Here is a 15,478-nt window from a genome sequence, read left to right on the forward strand (position 1 = left end):
CGTGGCCAGGGGCGTGGCCTCCGTGAGGGGATGGGGACCCGCGCGAGCGTGGGGGAGGCGGCGCGAGCGCGGCCGGAGCGGGAAGGTGCGGGGCGAGCCGGGAAATTGGGGAATTGGGGGAATTTGGGAGGATTTGGGGAATTTGGGAGGATTTGAGGCGCTTTGGGGTCTGGGATGGTCCGGGAGGTCCATGAGGGCCTGGGGGGGAGCGCTAGAGGGAAACTGGAGGGGGCTGAGGGGAGTTGTGGAGGGGCTTTAGGGCGGAAATGGGGGGGGATTTGGGGTCTGGGGGGGTTTGGGGGCGTGTAGAGGAGTTGGGGGAGGTTTATGGGGGGGGTTGGGGGCGCTGAGGGCGGAATTTAGGGGTCTGGAGGTGCTGAGGAGTCCGTGAGGCTCTGGGGAGGTTCTGAGGGGGTTGAGGGGAAACTGAGGGGGGGGAAGGCGGAAATTGGGAAAATCGGAGATTTGGGGAGATTGAGGGAGATTCGAGGGAAACTGGGGGGTCCGTGAGGGCCTTGGGGGCCATGGGGGGAGCGGGAGGGAATTGGGGAGGGGGGGTGGTGAGGGGAGTTACGAGGGATTTGGGGGGGCCGAAGGCGGAAAAGGGGGGGATTTGGGGGATCTGGGGGGGAACTGGGGGTGGGGGGTCGTGGGGGGATTTGGGGTTCGGAGAGGCAGTGGGGGTGGGGGGGGTTAGGGGGATTTGGGGGTCTGGAGGGGCGATGGGGCCGGTTTGGGGGGCGATGGGGGGAGGCCGTGTCCTGCCCCACCCCGGCCCCGCCACCACCGCCCAAATCCCGTCCCCGAGGTGCCAAATTCCAGCCCCCCCCACCCAAATCCCGCCCCACAAGTGCCCAAGCCCCACCCGGGCTGCCCAGTCCTGCCCCCCAACACCCCGAAACCGCCGCCCAACTTCTGCTCCTGCCCCTCGGCTGCCAAATCCCGCTGCCCAGCTGCCCAAGCCCGCCCCAAAACATCCAAATCCCATCCCCCCCGTGCCCCATCCCGCCCCCCAAGTGCCAGCCCTGCCCCCCAAGTGCCCACCCCTCCCTCCAGGGGCCCGTTCCTGCCCCACAACCCCTCAAATCCTGCCCTGGGGTGCCCAAACCTGCTCCTCTGCTCCCCAAATCCTGCCCGGGGTGCCCGAACCTGCCCCTGAACCTCCCGAACCTGCCCCCGAACCCCCCGAACCTGCCCCCCAAGTGCCCGATCCGGCCCCCCAAGTGCCCGATCCGGCCCCCAGGAGCGATGCCGGGCCCAGGTGAGGAGGAGCCCGGCTCCGGGGGGGAGCTGAGCCGCTCGCAGGTGTGCGGGATGCTCCGGCAGGAGCTGAGCCGGGACGGAGCCTTCCTGCAGGGCCACCCGCACGTCCTCGTCATCCTCGGAGCCTCGGTGAGTGGGGACGGGGCTTTGGGGGGGGTCTGGCGTGGGGAGGAAGGGGTTTGGGGGGAATTGGGGAGGGGTATTAGGGCTGGGGGGGGGCAGTGAAGGGGTTTAGGGGGATATTGGGGGGCTGGAGGAGGGAATGAAGGGGACTGGGGGAGAAATTTGGGGCTTGGGGAGGAATAAAGGGGTCTGGAGGATATTGGGGGGCTGGGAAGGGAAAAGGAAGGGGATTGGGAGAGAAATTTGGGGCTTGGGGGGGAGAAAGGGATGTGGGGGGCATTGGGAGGGACATTGGGGGGCTGGAGGGGTGAAGGGAGGGGTTTGGGGGAATTGGGGGTGTTGGAGGGGGGATGAAGGGGTTTAGGGGGAATTTGGGGTGTTGGAGGGGGGGATGAAGGGGGTTACAGGGAGAAATTTGGGACTTGCGGGGGGAAATGAATGGGTTTGGGTGGGAATTGGGGATATTGAGGGGGTTCAGGGGGGCAGTGAAGGGGGTTTGGGGGGAAATTGGGGGGCTGGAGGGGGCACAAAAGGGGGAAGCAAACCGGGGGGCAGTGGGGGGATATCGGGGGCTGGAAAGAGAACTTGGGGGCAATAAGGGGGGATGGGGAATTGGGGATGTTGGGGGGAATAAAGGAGATTGGGGGGATGTTGGAGGGCAGTAAAGGAGATTAGGGAATGTGGGGGGCAGTAAAGGAGATTGGGGGGTCTTGGGGGCAATAAAGGAGATTAGGGGGGAATAAAGGAGAGTGGGGGGTGATAAAGGAGATTGGGGGGGATGTTGGGGGGCAGTAAAGGAGATTGGGGGATGTTGGGGGGTCTGGGGGGCTGAGGAGAGAATTGGGGGGGATTTGGGGGGCCGGGGGCGAATTGAAGGAAGTGAGGAGGGAACTGGGGGCACACTGGGGGTGATGGGCGACATCGGGGGGCTGGGGGGGCACAAAGGGGCTGGGGGCACTTTGGGTATGCCGAGGGGTCCCTGGGGGGCTGGGGGGTTATTTGGGGTCACTGGGGAGCTGGGGGAGGGGCGGCCGCCCCGATGCCTCGGGGGAGTGGGGGAGGGGCACCCCAAAATCTTCCCCCGCCCCTCCCCCCAGGTCACCCGCCAGGGCGAGGCCGCCCCTCCCCCTCCCGCACCCCAACTTCCTCCTCCCCCACCTCATTACCCAACACCCCTTAATTAAACACCCCGGGGGGCGGGGGGGGAGGGGCGGCACCGCTGACTCAGCACATTCCGGGGGTGGGGGAGGGGAAGGGCGGGGCCAGCGCTGGGTGCGGCCCTGGCCCCACCCCCACCCCTGACGGCCCCTCCCCCACAGGGCGACCTGGCCAGGAAGAAGATTTACCCCACGATCTGGTACGGGGACAGCGGGGACATCAGTGGGGACACGTGGGGACAGCAGGGACATGTGGGGACAGCGGGGACAGTGGGGACATGTGGGGGACACGTGGGGACATGTGGGGGACATGTGGGGACAGCGAGGACATGTGGGGACATCAAGGCCACCTGTGTCCCACCTGTCACCTGGGTCCTCAAGGTCACCAATGTCCCTAAAGCCACCCAGGCAACCACGGTCACCAATGGCCCCAGGGCCACCAAGGTCCACCCCCTGTGCCCAGGGCCACCGGGGTCACCAAGGCCACCAATGTGCCCCCAACTCTGAGGCCACCAGGGTTACCAGGGCCACCAATGTCCTCACCTGTCCCCAGGGTCACTGATGTCACCGGGGTCACTGGGGCCATCCCAGCTGTCCCCAGGGCCATCAAGGTCACCGGTATCTCCAGGGCCACTCTGGGGTCACCAATGTCCCCAGGGTCACCAGTGTTGGTCACTGCTGTCCCCAGTGCCATTGTCTGCCCCAGTGTCACCACAGCTGTGTGTCCCCACTGTCCCCAGGGCCGCTTGTGTCACCAGCTGGCACCAGTGTTCCCAGTACGACCCCAGTGTCCCCAGTTCCTCCCTTTGCTGCTTCTGTGCCCTGTGTCACCTGTCCCCTGTTACCTCCCCGAGGGTGACATGGGCACAGCAGCCGCCATCACCAGTGCCGCCATCCTGGGGGAGGCTTGGTGACACCGGTGCCACCTCCGGCCTGGTGTCCCCAGAGGGGGGTGGTGCCGGTGCTGTGGCTGTGCCCGGGGGGTTTGGTGACAGCGGTGTCCCCGCAGGTGGCTGCTCTGGGACAGGCTGCTCCCTGCTGTCCCGGGGGGTGGGCTGGTGACAGCGCCATGGGTGTGCCCAGGGGGTTGGTGACACAGGTGACAGCGCTGTGCCTTGTCCCCGGACAGCCACCCCCCGATGCCGGTGTCCCTGGGGGGCTGGGGACTCTGTGGGTGTCACAAGTGACACGGGTGACAGTGCTTGTCCCCAGGGGGCTGCTCTAAGATGGGCTCCTCCCCGATGCTGGTGTCCCTGGGGGGTTTGGGGACACAGGTGACACGGGTGACAGTGCTGTGCCTTGTCCCAGGTGGCTGTTCCGGGATGGGCTCCTCCCCGATGCCACACGCGTCGTCGGCTTCGCCCGCTCGCCCCTCACCGTGGAGCTCATCCGGGAGCAGACCCTGCCCTACCTCAAGGTGACAGCGCCGTCCCCTCTGTCCCCTCCTGTCCCCTCCTGTTCTTTCTGTCCCCTCCCAACTCCTCCTGTCCCTTCCTGTCCCTTCCTGTCCCCACCTGTCTTCTCTGACCCCTCCTGTCCCCTCCTGACTCCTCCTGGCCTCATCTGTCCCCTCCTGTTCCTTCTGTCCCCACCTGTCTTCTCTGACCCCTCCTGGCCCCACATGTCCCCAGGTGACCCCTGAGGACAGGCCCTGTGTCCCTGTGTCCCCTCACCTGTCCCTCCCTGTCACAGGTGACCCCTGAGGACAGGCCCTGTGTCCCTGTGTCCCCGTCTCACCTGTCCCCTGTGTGTCCCTGTCCCCTCAGGTGAACCCCGAGGACGAGCCCCGCCTGGCTGCGTTCCTGGCCCTGCAGAGCTTCGTGCGGGGTCAGTACGGGGACGAGGCCTCGTTCCGGGCGCTGGACGCTCACCTGCGGGGGCTGCCCGGCGGCGGCCGCGCCCACCGGCTCTTCTACCTGGCCCTGCCCCCCAGCGTGTACACGCCGGTGACACAGCACCTGCGGGCCCTCTGCATGGGGGAGGGGTGAGTGGGGACACCCAGGGATGGGACACACGGGGCAGGTGACTGCAGGGGACACAGGTTGGGTTGCCACCGTGTCCGTGCTGTGTCCCCCCGTGTCCTTATGTCCCCTTGTCCCCCGGGTCTGTGCACGTTCCCGTGTCCCCCATGTGCCGTGTCTCCCGTGTCCCCACGTCCCTTGTGTCTCCCTGTGTCTCCCTGTGTCTCCCTGTGTCCTCGTGTCCCCCCACGCCTCCTGGGTACGACCTGTGTGTGCTCGTGTCCCCCCGTGTGTCCCCCCGTGTCCCCCCGTGTCCCCATGTGTCCCCATGTGTCCCCATGTGTCACCCCATGTCCCCGTGGGTCCCCCCATGTCCCCCCGTGTCCCCATGTGTCCCCCCATGTCCCCATGTGTCCCCCCGTGTCCCCATGTGTCCCCATGTGTCCCCCCATCATCTCCCATATTTGCTGTGTCCCCCCACATCCCTCTGTTCCCATGTCCCCCCAATGTCCCCCATGTCCCCACGTACCCCCATGTCCCTCCATGTCTCTGCATGTTGCCCCATGTCCCCGTCCCTCACGTCCCCGTATTCCCCTGTGTCCCCCCGTGTCCCCATCCCCGTGTCCCTGTCCGCAGGTGGAACCGGGTGATCGTGGAGAAGCCGTTCGGGCGGGACCTGGGCTCGTCGGAGGAGCTGTCGGCGCACCTGAGCGCGCTGTTCCGTGAGGAGCAGATCTACCGCATGGACCACTACCTGGGCAAGGAGATGGTGCAGAGCCTCATGGTGCTGCGGTGCGCCGGGGGCACGGGAGGGGACCGGGGGCACCGGAGGGGACACGGGACGGCCCCTCACCCACCCTCACCCACCCCAGGTTTGGCAACCGCATCTTCGGGCCCATCTGGAACCGCGACAACGTCGCCTGCGTGGTGCTCACCTTCAAGGAACCCTTCGGCACCGAGGGCCGCGGCGGCTACTTCGACGACTTCGGCATCATCCGGTGAGGGTGGATGTCCCCCGTGTCCCCCGGTGTCCCCTCGGTGTCCCCCCGTGTCCCCCGACCCCCTGGCAGCGCCGGCTCCCCACAGGGACGTGATGCAGAACCACCTTCTGCAGCTGCTCTGCCTCGTGGCCATGGAGAAGCCGGCGTCCACTGACCCCGACGATGTCCGCGACGAGAAGGTGGGGACAGGAGGGACACAGGCGTGTCACCAACGCGTCACCACCCCCTGACACCGCACCGGTCACTGAGCTTTGTGTCCCTGACGGTCACGTCACGGCCACGGGGACCATCCCCAGGTGGCCCCAGGGTTGTGTCCCTTGGTTGTGTCCCCCTATGGCCACATCCCCCCACCCCAGGCGTGTCCCACCACCGTGCTCTTGAGGGTGGCCCCCAAAGCCACATCCCCCACAGCCACATCCCCAGCCATGTCCCACCACCCCATTATCGATGGTGGCCTCCCAAAAGCACATCCCCAACTACATCCCACCACCCCGTTATCAATGGTGGCCTCCCAAAACCATGTCCCCAACTACATCCCATCACCCCGTTATCAATGGTGGCCTCCCAAAACCATGTCCCCAACTACATCCCACCACCCCGTTATCAATGGTGGCCTCCCAAAACCATGTCCCCAACTACATCCCATCACCGCTTTCTTGATGGTGGCCCCCAAAACCATGTCCCCCCAGCCACATCCCCAGCCATGTCCCATCACCCCGTTACCGATGGTGGCTCCCCAAAGCCACAACTCCTGTGGCCATGTCCCAGACCACATCCTGTCACCACCTTCTTGTTGATGACCCCCCAAAGCCACATCCCCCAATGGCCACATCCCCACACCCCCATCCCATTGCCTGTTCTTACTGGTGGCCCCCCATAACCACATCCCCAACCCGTCCCACCCTGTGGTCTCACCGGTGCCCCATAACCAAGTGTCCCTCACGTGTCCCCCAGGTGAAGGTGCTCAAGTGCATCAGCCCTGTGGAGCTGCAGGATGTGGTGCTGGGCCAGTACGTGGGCAACCCCGAGGGCCCCCCCGAGGCACAGAAGGGCTACCTGGATGACCCCACGGTGCCCCCCGGCTCCACACGCCCACCTTCGCCACCGCCGTGCTGCGCGTGGCCAACGAGCGCTGGGACGGTGAGAGAGGCGCGACGATGGTGATGGTGATGGCTGTGATGGTGGCGGTGGCCATGGAGATGGTTGCCAAGGCCATGATATTTGTGGTTGTGATGATGGTGGTGATGATAGCAATGAGCATGGTGATGGCGGTTGCCATGGTGACAACGTTCACGGCTCTGATGATGATGGTGGTGGCCATGGTGACAGTGTTGATGGGGCATGATGGAGGTGATGATGGCAATGGCCGTGAGGATGATGAGGACGTTTGCCATGGAGATGGTGATGATGATGGCCGTGACGGTGACATTGATGAGCAGAGAATGACAGTGGTGGTGGCCAGGCTGATGGCAGTTGCCATGGTGATGATGTTCGTGGCTGTGATGATGATGATGGTGGTGATGATGATGACAATGACCATGATGATGGTGGTTCCCATGGTCATGGTGTTCATGGCTGTGCTCATGATGGTAATGATGGTGGTGGTGGCCGTGGAGATGGTGCTGATGATAGTGAGGATGCTGGTGGTGACCATGGAGATGGTGCTGATGATGGTGCTGATGATGGTGATGGCCACAATGGTGACACTGAGGACAGAGGACGACAGAGGTGTTGACCATGGTGATGGTTGGAATGATGATGAAGATGACGAGCAATGGGGATGTCTGTGATGATGATGATGATGGTGGTGACAATGCTGATGGTGTCCCAGGTGTGCTGCTGGTGCTGCACTGCAGGAACGCGCTGGGATGGGGATGGGTGGTGGTGAGGATTGTGATGACATCGATGATGATGGTGACAACAGTGATACCACTGATGGATGTTGATGACTTTGTTGATGGTGATGTTGGTGATGGTGATGGATGTTGATGATGTGGATGATGACGATGATGGTGTTGGGGAATGATGGTGATGATGATGATGATGACAGTGGTGCTGGATGTTGGCAATATTGATGATGATGATGATGATGGGGGATGATGATGATGACAGTGGTGCTGGATGTTGGCGATATTGATGATGACGATGATGATGGGGGATGATGATGATGACGGTGCTGGATGTTGATGATGTGGATGACGACGATGATGATGTTGGGGGATGATGATGATGATGATGACAGTGGTGCTGGATGTTGGCGATATTGATGATGACGATGTTGGTGGAAGTTGATGATGTTGATGACCATGATGATGTTGGTGGATGTTGACGATGATGATGACAGTGGTGCTGGACGTTGATGGGTGCTGATGACGATGTTGATGATGATGTTGACCATGATGATGACAATGGTGATGGACATTGATGATGATATTGATGATGATGACAATGTTAATGATATTGATGGATGTTGATGATGATGGCAACGGTGATGATGATGTTGACAATGTTGATGGTGACGGTATTGATGATGTTGATGGTGATGATAACAATGATGATGGACGTTGATGGATGTTGATGGATGTTGATGTTGATGGACGTTGATGGGCATTGATGACTGATGATGTTGACAATGTTGACGATGACAGTGTAGATGATGAGATCAATGATGTGGTCGATGATGATGCCGATGTTGAGGATGCCGATGTTGATAAGGTCAATGATGTTGATGACAACATTGGCAATGACAATGATGACCACAATGATGACCCCTCAGGTGTCCCCTCCATGCCATGCTCTGGGAAGGTGCTGGGATGGTGATGGATGGTGATGATGTTGACGATGGCGATGATGACAATGTTGATGGATGTTGATGACGATGATGACGATGTTGATGGATGACGATGTCGAGGATGGCAGTGACAGTGATGATGTTGATGGATGTCGACGATGCCAATGCCACTGTCCCCAGGTGTCCCCTTTGTCCTGCGCTGCAGGAAGGCACTGAAGGAGCGCAAGGCCGAGGTGCGGCTGCAGCGATGCAGGATGATGTTGATGATGACAATGGTGATGTTGATGATGATGACAACGATGGCAATGATGGGGATGTTGAGGGATGTTGATAACACTGATGATGTCAATGATGACAGCGGCAATGATGACAATGGCAGTGAATGACGATGATGATGGCGATGTTGATGGATGTTGATGACGATGATGATGCTGATGATGACAATGATGACAATGACAATGACAATGGTGTTGATAGTGATGTTGATGGATGTTGATGACGGTGGTGATGACGATGATGACAATGACAATGGTGTTGATGGTGCTGTTGATGGATGTTGATGACGATGGTGATGATGACGATGACGATGATGACAATGACAATGGTGTTGATGGCGATGTTGATGGATGTTGATGACGGTGGTGATGCTGATGATGACAATGACAATAATGACAATGGCAGTGAATGACAATGATGATGGCGCTGTTGATGGACGTTGATGATGATGATAGTGACAATGGTGTTGATGGTGCTGTTGATGGATGTTGATGACGATGATGACAATGACAATGGTGTTGATGGCGATGTTGATGGTGATGATGATGACAATGATGACAATGACAATGGTGTTGATGGCGACGTTGATGGATGTTGATGACGATGATGATGCTGATGATGACAATGACGATGATGACAATGCCAGTGCTGCTGTCCCCAGGTGTCCCCTTTGTCCTGCGCTGCGGGAAGGCGCTGAACGAGCGCAAGGCCGAGGTGCGGCTGCAGTTCCGGGAGGTGCCCGGGGACATCTTTGCGCAGCAGTGCAAGCGCAACGAGCTGGTGGTGCGGGTGCAGCCGCGCGAGGCCGTCTACGCCAAACTCAACACCAAGAAACCGGGCATGTTCCTGCGGCCCGAGGAGTCCGAGCTCGACCTCACCTACGGCAGCCGCTACAAGGTACTCGAAAACGGGCAGGGGGAAATGGGGTTTGGGGACACGGAAACGGAAACGGAGCATTGAGACCCCAAATGGGGTTTGGGGAGCCAAAACCGGGGCTGGAACCCCGAAATTGCAACACTGAGACTCAAAATTGGGGCATTGAAACCCAAAAATGGAACACTGACACCCCAAAATTGGGTGTGGAGACCCCACACCTGGGGGTGTTCCCCACACACCCGAGGCCACCTCAAACCCAGAGAAGCCCCCAACACCCCCAAACCCTGGGGTCCCCCTACACCTGGTGAGATCCCCCGAAGCCCAGGTGTCCCCCCGCACTTGGGGGTGCCCCGGACCCCCCCAGGCCCCTCCATTGCCCCCCAGGATGTGAAGCTGCCGGACGCCTACGAGCGGCTGCTGCTGGACGTCATCTGCGGGAACCAAATGCACTTCGTGCGCAGGTGAGACGGGACAGGTGACACCTGGGAACATGGGGGGACATGGGGGGACAGGGGGACAGGTGACACCTGGGAACATGGGGGGGACATGGGGAGAACAGGGGGGACAGAGGGACAGGTGACACCTGGGAATGGGGGACACGGGGGGAACAGGGGGACAGAGGGACAGGTGAGACATGGTGGGGGGAGGGCACAGGTGGGACATGGGGAGACAGGTGAAGCCAGTTTGGGGAGGGTGAGTGGGACCAGTTTGGGGGGAGGGAGATGGGATTTGGGAGGGGCAGGTGAGGGCCAGGTTAGGGGGAGCAGGTGGGATTTTGGCAGGGCGAAGATGGGACCAGTTTGGAGGAGCAGAGTGGACTGGTTTGAGGGGGGCAGGTGAGTCTGGGGAGGCAGGTGGGGTCTGGGGACAGGTGAGGCCAATTTGGGGAGGGAAGGCAGGAAGATGGGTGGGACCAGTTTGAGAGGACAGGTGGGACCATTTTGGGGGGGGGGGTGGGCAGGTGAGTCCAGTTTGGGGAGGGCAGGTGGGACTGGTTTGGGGGACAGGCGAGTCCCCTGGGGGGATGCTGGGACCAGTTTGGGGGGAACAGGTGACTCCAGTTCGGGGGGAAGATGGGACCAGTTTGGGGGCCCAGGTGAGCCCAGGTGAGGTTTGGGGAGGGTTTTGGGGTCCCCGGGCTCAGCTTTGGGGTGCCCCCCCCCCACAGTGACGAGCTGCGCGAGGCCTGGCGCATCTTCACCCCCCTCCTGCACCAGATCGAGCAGCGCCGCGAGCCGCCCATCCCCTACCCCTACGGCAGGTGAGGGGGAGGGGGGGCCCGGGGGGCTGCGGGCACCTGGGGCAGGAATTTGGGGCTCTGGGGGGCACCTGGGGCAGGAATTTGGGGCTCTGGGGGGCACCTGGGGAGGGCTTGGTCCCAGGGATCCCACTGGGAATTTGGGGGTCCAGGGGTTTGGGGGGTCCTGGGGTCCCAATGGGCTTTCGGGATGCTGGGGGTCCCGTTGGGGATTTGGGGGGTCCCAGGGGTCCCCCCTGACCACGTGTCCGCCCCTTTCCCAGCCGAGGCCCCCCGAGGCGGACGAGCTCCTGCGGCGGGTGGGGTTCCTGTACGAGGGCACCTATCGGTGGGTGCCCCCCCCGGGCCCGACCCCCACCCCTGACCCATGGCCGGACCCACGGGGGACCCTCAGAGGGGCCCCCAACAACACTCCAGGGCTCTGGCGGGGTTGGTGCCCTGTGGGACCACCCCCACCCCATAAGACCCCCAATCCTGTCCCATTGGACCCCCCCTGCCCCACAGCCCCCCCCACACTCCAGCCCCCCAAAAACACTCCTGGGCTGGGGCTGACTCCCATAACCCCCCCGCCCCATAGAGCCCCCAGTCCCACCCCATAGCCTCCCCTGGGCCCCCCAACCCCCCAGCTGGGACCAAAGCTCCCCTTCCCCCTCAATCAGCCTCCAAAGCTTAATTACCCCCTCATTACCTCTGCCCCCCCTCCCTGGGAGCAATTAATGATTAACCCCAATCAATTAATCAATTAACCCCCCATTAACCAGGACCAAATAAACGCATCTTTGGCTAATTAATTACCACCAGCACTTTGTAATTGCCCCCAGGCACTTATGGGGCAGAGTCCCCCTTGTTTGGAGGGTCACAGCCCCTCGTGGCGTTTATGGGGCAGAACCCCAACGCTTCGGGGGGGCCGAGACCCCTGGCACTGACGGGGCAGAGCCCCTCACTTGTGGGGCACCCCCAGCCCTGGCACTTATGGGGCACAATCCCCATGGCTGGGGGGGCAGAGGGGGGCGGGGCTGAGGCTCATGGGGATGTATGCTAATGAGGGTCTACGCTAATGAGGGTCTGCTGATGAGGGTCTATGCTGGTGAGGGTTTATGCTGGTGAGGGTCTATGCTAATGAGGGTCTATGCTAATGAGGGTCTACGCTAATGAGGGTCTGCTGATGAGGGTCTATGCTGGTGAGGGTTTATGCTGGTGAGGGTCTATGCTAATGACGGTTTATGCTAATTAAGGTTTATGCTAATGAGGGTCTATGTTAATGAGGGTCTATACTAGTGAGGGTTTATGCTAATGAGTGTTTATACTAGTGAGGATCTATGCTAATGAGGGTCTATGCTAATGAGGGTCTATGCTAATGAGGGCCTATGCTAGTGAGGGTCTATGCTAATGAGGGTCTATGCTAGTGAGGGTCTATGCTAATGAGGGTCTATGCTAATGAGGATCTATGCTAATGAGGCACCGCTGCCGTTGCCGGGGAACAGGCGAGGGGGGCTTGTGAGCGCAGAAGGGGCGGGGCCAGCGGCGGCAGCCAATCCGAGGCGGGGGGCAGGAGGGGCGGGGCCAGAGGGGCAGCAGCCAATCCAGAGGCGGCGGGGGGGGGGGCGGGGCCGCTGGAGAGCGGGGCGGGGCCGGGGGGCGGCCGCATCGGTGTCACCCGCACACCTGAGGGCTCACCGGTGTCACCGGTGTCACCCGCACACCTGAGGGCTCGCCGGTGTCACCGCTGTCACCCGCACACCTGAGGGCTCGCCGGTGTCACCCGCACACCTGAGGGCTCACCGGTGTCACCGGTGTCACCCGCACACCTGAGGGCCCGCGGGGGTTCCAGGCCGAGGGCGTGGCGGGGACAGGCCCAGGCGCGGGGGGCTGGGCGGGCCGTGGGCACAGCCGGGGCGATGGCACCGTCTGCACGGTGTCCCTGCGGCCGCTCCTCCTGAGAGCTGCTGAGCGCCAGGAGCTCCGAGCCGGCCACTCCTGGAGCCAGGGGGCCACAGGGACACTGCGGAGGCTCGTGGAAGCCGCGGGCTGGTGTGACACAGAGCGGCTCACGGAACCCAGGAGAGCGCTGTGACGCAAGGGAATCCCGTTTAACCGGTGTCAGCCAGGACAGAGCTGCGCCTCCTTGAACCCAGGTGCCCCTGGGAGCCCGCCAGGGCTCGTGGAGCTCCGGCTCAGTGGGACACAGCGTCTCGGTTTGGAGGCAGGCGCGGGCCGAGGGCGCGGGAGCCTCCTTTGGGACGGAAAATCCGGCCCCGTTCCCTCGGGATCGGTGTCGCTTTGGGATTGAGGGGCTTTGGGCACCGCGGCGGCAGAAGGAGCAGCGGTTCTGCCCTGGCGCGTCTGAGAGGGCGAACGAGCCCCGGCGCCGGCAGCGCCAGCAACGGAGCGGGCACCCGGTGCCGGTGCCACAGCCGGTGCCGGTACCAGAGGCAGTGCAGTACCAGAGCCGGTGCCGGTGCCAGGCGGTGCCAGTACCAGAGCTGGTGCAGTACGACAGCCGGTGCCGGTGCCAGAGCCGGTTCCAGAGCCGGTGCCAGAGCCTGCCAGAGCCGGTGCCGGTACCAGACCCGGTTCCAGACCCGGTTCCAGAGCCGGTTCCAGACCCGGTTCCGGCCCCTCTGGTCTCGGGCCCTTCCCCCGGGGCAGCTCCGCTCGCGGCCGCCAGGGGGCGCTGCTCGAGCGCGGTGCCGCCGAACGGCCCCGAACCGAGCCCGGGGGCGGCAGCGCCGGGGCCGGGCCGGGGCCGGGGCCGGGGCGGGGCCGGGGCCGTGGGGCGGGCGTGGTTTATTGGGCCCAGCGCGGGCGTGGGGATCGCGGCTCCGAACGCGGCCCCGGCTCTCCGCGCCGCAGCGCTCACGGTCCCGCTCGTGAATGTTCATCGCGGTGCCCGGGCGGGAGGGGTTGTACAAATCCCTTCTCGGAAGCGTCGATGGCATTGGCACTCGTGCCAGGCGCGCTGGGTGCCCTGGTGGCCGCACTGAGGAAGGCTCCTCTTCCTCCTCGGGCTCTTTCTGGCGCCCCTGGGCCGCCTCGGCCGCAACGCGCTGCCCGCCTTTCCCTCCCGGCACGCGCGGGGCTCCGCTGGCGGCGGCAGCGGCTTCTGCGCTCCTTTCCAAGGGCTCCTGTTCCTCCTGGCCTTGCGCTTCACGGTCGCTGACCCTTCCCAGTTCGCTCGTGCTCACGGCAGGGAGCCGGCGATCGGCTCCTTTCAGCGGCGCGCGCAGCCGGGGGGGACGGGAAAGGCGCTGCCTTCACCCCCCCGGGCAGCCGGGCCCGGTGCCCGGCGGGAGCCGCGGGAGCGGCGGCCGGAGCGGCGGGGACGGGCAGAGCCCCGGCTGGCAGAGGAGCTGTGCCAGACACTCGGCAGCTGCAGCGGGAGCCGCGGGCGGCCCGGCGGGCCGGGGCTGCGGGCTGCAGCGGCAGCCCGGAGCCGGAGCGGTGGCAGGGGCACGGCGGGGCTGGGCAGCGGCAGCCCGGAGCCGGAGCGGTGGCAGGGGCACGGGGCTGAGCAGCGGCAGCCCGGCTCCCCAGCGCGCCGGGAGAGGCTCCCCGGGAGGGAAAGGGGGCTCGGGACCCCGGGGTTTCTCACCTGAGGCACCCGAGCAGAGGGTGAAGGGCCCTGTTTTAGTGAAGGCCGGCTGTTAATGAGGCCCCAGTGCAACGGCCGCTCTCACGAACAGAGCTGCACTCACGGGAGAGGAAAGGCAGCAGGAGACGGAATCCTGCAGTGGTGACCAATTCTCCCCACAGCCACCGCTGCCTCTCTCCCCGCCGAAGGCCGAGAGCACCAGAGAGAGCTCGGAGCTGCGCCCAGCCCCCTCCCCAGCCCAGATCTCGGGTGTCTCTGCCCCTCTGAGCTGCGCCCAGCCCCCTCCCCAGCCCAGATCTCGGGTGTCTCTGCCCCTCGAGAGAAGCCCCCCAGCTCAGAGGGCCGCCAGCCGCTCCCTGCGGGGCAGCTTCTTCTGTCTCCTGAGGACGGCTCGTTGGTGTCTCCTGGCAACAAAGCGGGAGAAATTCCCCAGAGAGAAAGAAAGAAAAGGAAAACCCTGAACCTCCAACACCCAACTTCACCCCTGGATTGCTTCAAAGTGCCCCGAAATGTGTGCGCGGCTCGGGGGCGAGTGGGGGAAGCATTGGGACCCTTCCCCGTGTCCCAGCAGCTCCGCACCCAGCCGGGAGGAGGAGCAGGGCCGGGGTGGCAGAGAGTTCCCCCAAACTTCCCCCACACCGATGGCACAGCTGGGCACGGGCTGGCTCAGACTTTGTTGTCCACCTGCATCCCATGAGGGAGCAGAAAATCCCCCTGCAGCCAGGGACTCGGGAGGGTCGCGATCACAGAGTCCCAGAATCACAGCATGGATGAGGTTGGAAAGACTTTTGGGATCATCGCGTCCAACCTGGGACCCAACACCTCCTCACCAACCAAACCACGGCCCTGAGCGCCACGTCCAGGCTTTGTTAAACCTGTCCAGGCTTTGTTAAACCCCTCCAGGCTTTGTTAAACCCCTCCAGGCTTTGTTAAACCCCTCCCAGGACGGTGCCCCCAGCTCCTCCCTGGGCCGACCATTCCAGTGCCCAGTCACTCCTTCAGTGAAGGATTTTTTCCCAATGTCCAACCTGAGCTTCCCCTGGCGCAGTTCTCCTGTGTCCTCTCCTTCTGCCTGGCAGCAGAGCCCGAGCCCCCCGTGCCCCCTCCTGTCGGGGCGTTGAGGGGAATGGTGAGGGCTCCCCTGAGCCTCCTTCGCTCCGGGCTGAGCAGCCCCAGCTCC

The 15,478-nt window shown here is 63.2% G+C and overlaps 1 protein-coding gene across 1 annotated transcript; it reads left to right on the forward strand.

The window, feature by feature from the left end:
• The first annotated feature begins 6 nt into the window (after positions 1 to 6).
• Positions 7 to 11,497, forward strand: G6PD (glucose-6-phosphate dehydrogenase). Its single transcript, XM_039572568.1, is given in 14 exon segments — positions 7 to 85; positions 1,244 to 1,392; positions 2,706 to 2,743; positions 3,852 to 3,960; positions 4,310 to 4,527; positions 5,141 to 5,296; positions 5,377 to 5,502; positions 5,591 to 5,684; positions 6,460 to 6,589; positions 6,592 to 6,645; positions 9,234 to 9,469; positions 9,833 to 9,909; positions 10,617 to 10,709; positions 10,970 to 11,497. Coding segments are annotated over 14 exon segments (1,824 nt in total). The 5' UTR covers positions 7 to 30; the 3' UTR covers positions 11,259 to 11,497.
• The last annotated feature ends 3,981 nt before the right edge of the window (positions 11,498 to 15,478 follow it).

Source organism: Corvus cornix, unplaced genomic scaffold (assembly GCF_000738735.6).
Source record: "Corvus cornix cornix isolate S_Up_H32 unplaced genomic scaffold, ASM73873v5 scaffold4, whole genome shotgun sequence".
Lineage (NCBI taxonomy): Eukaryota > Metazoa > Chordata > Aves > Passeriformes > Corvidae > Corvus > Corvus cornix.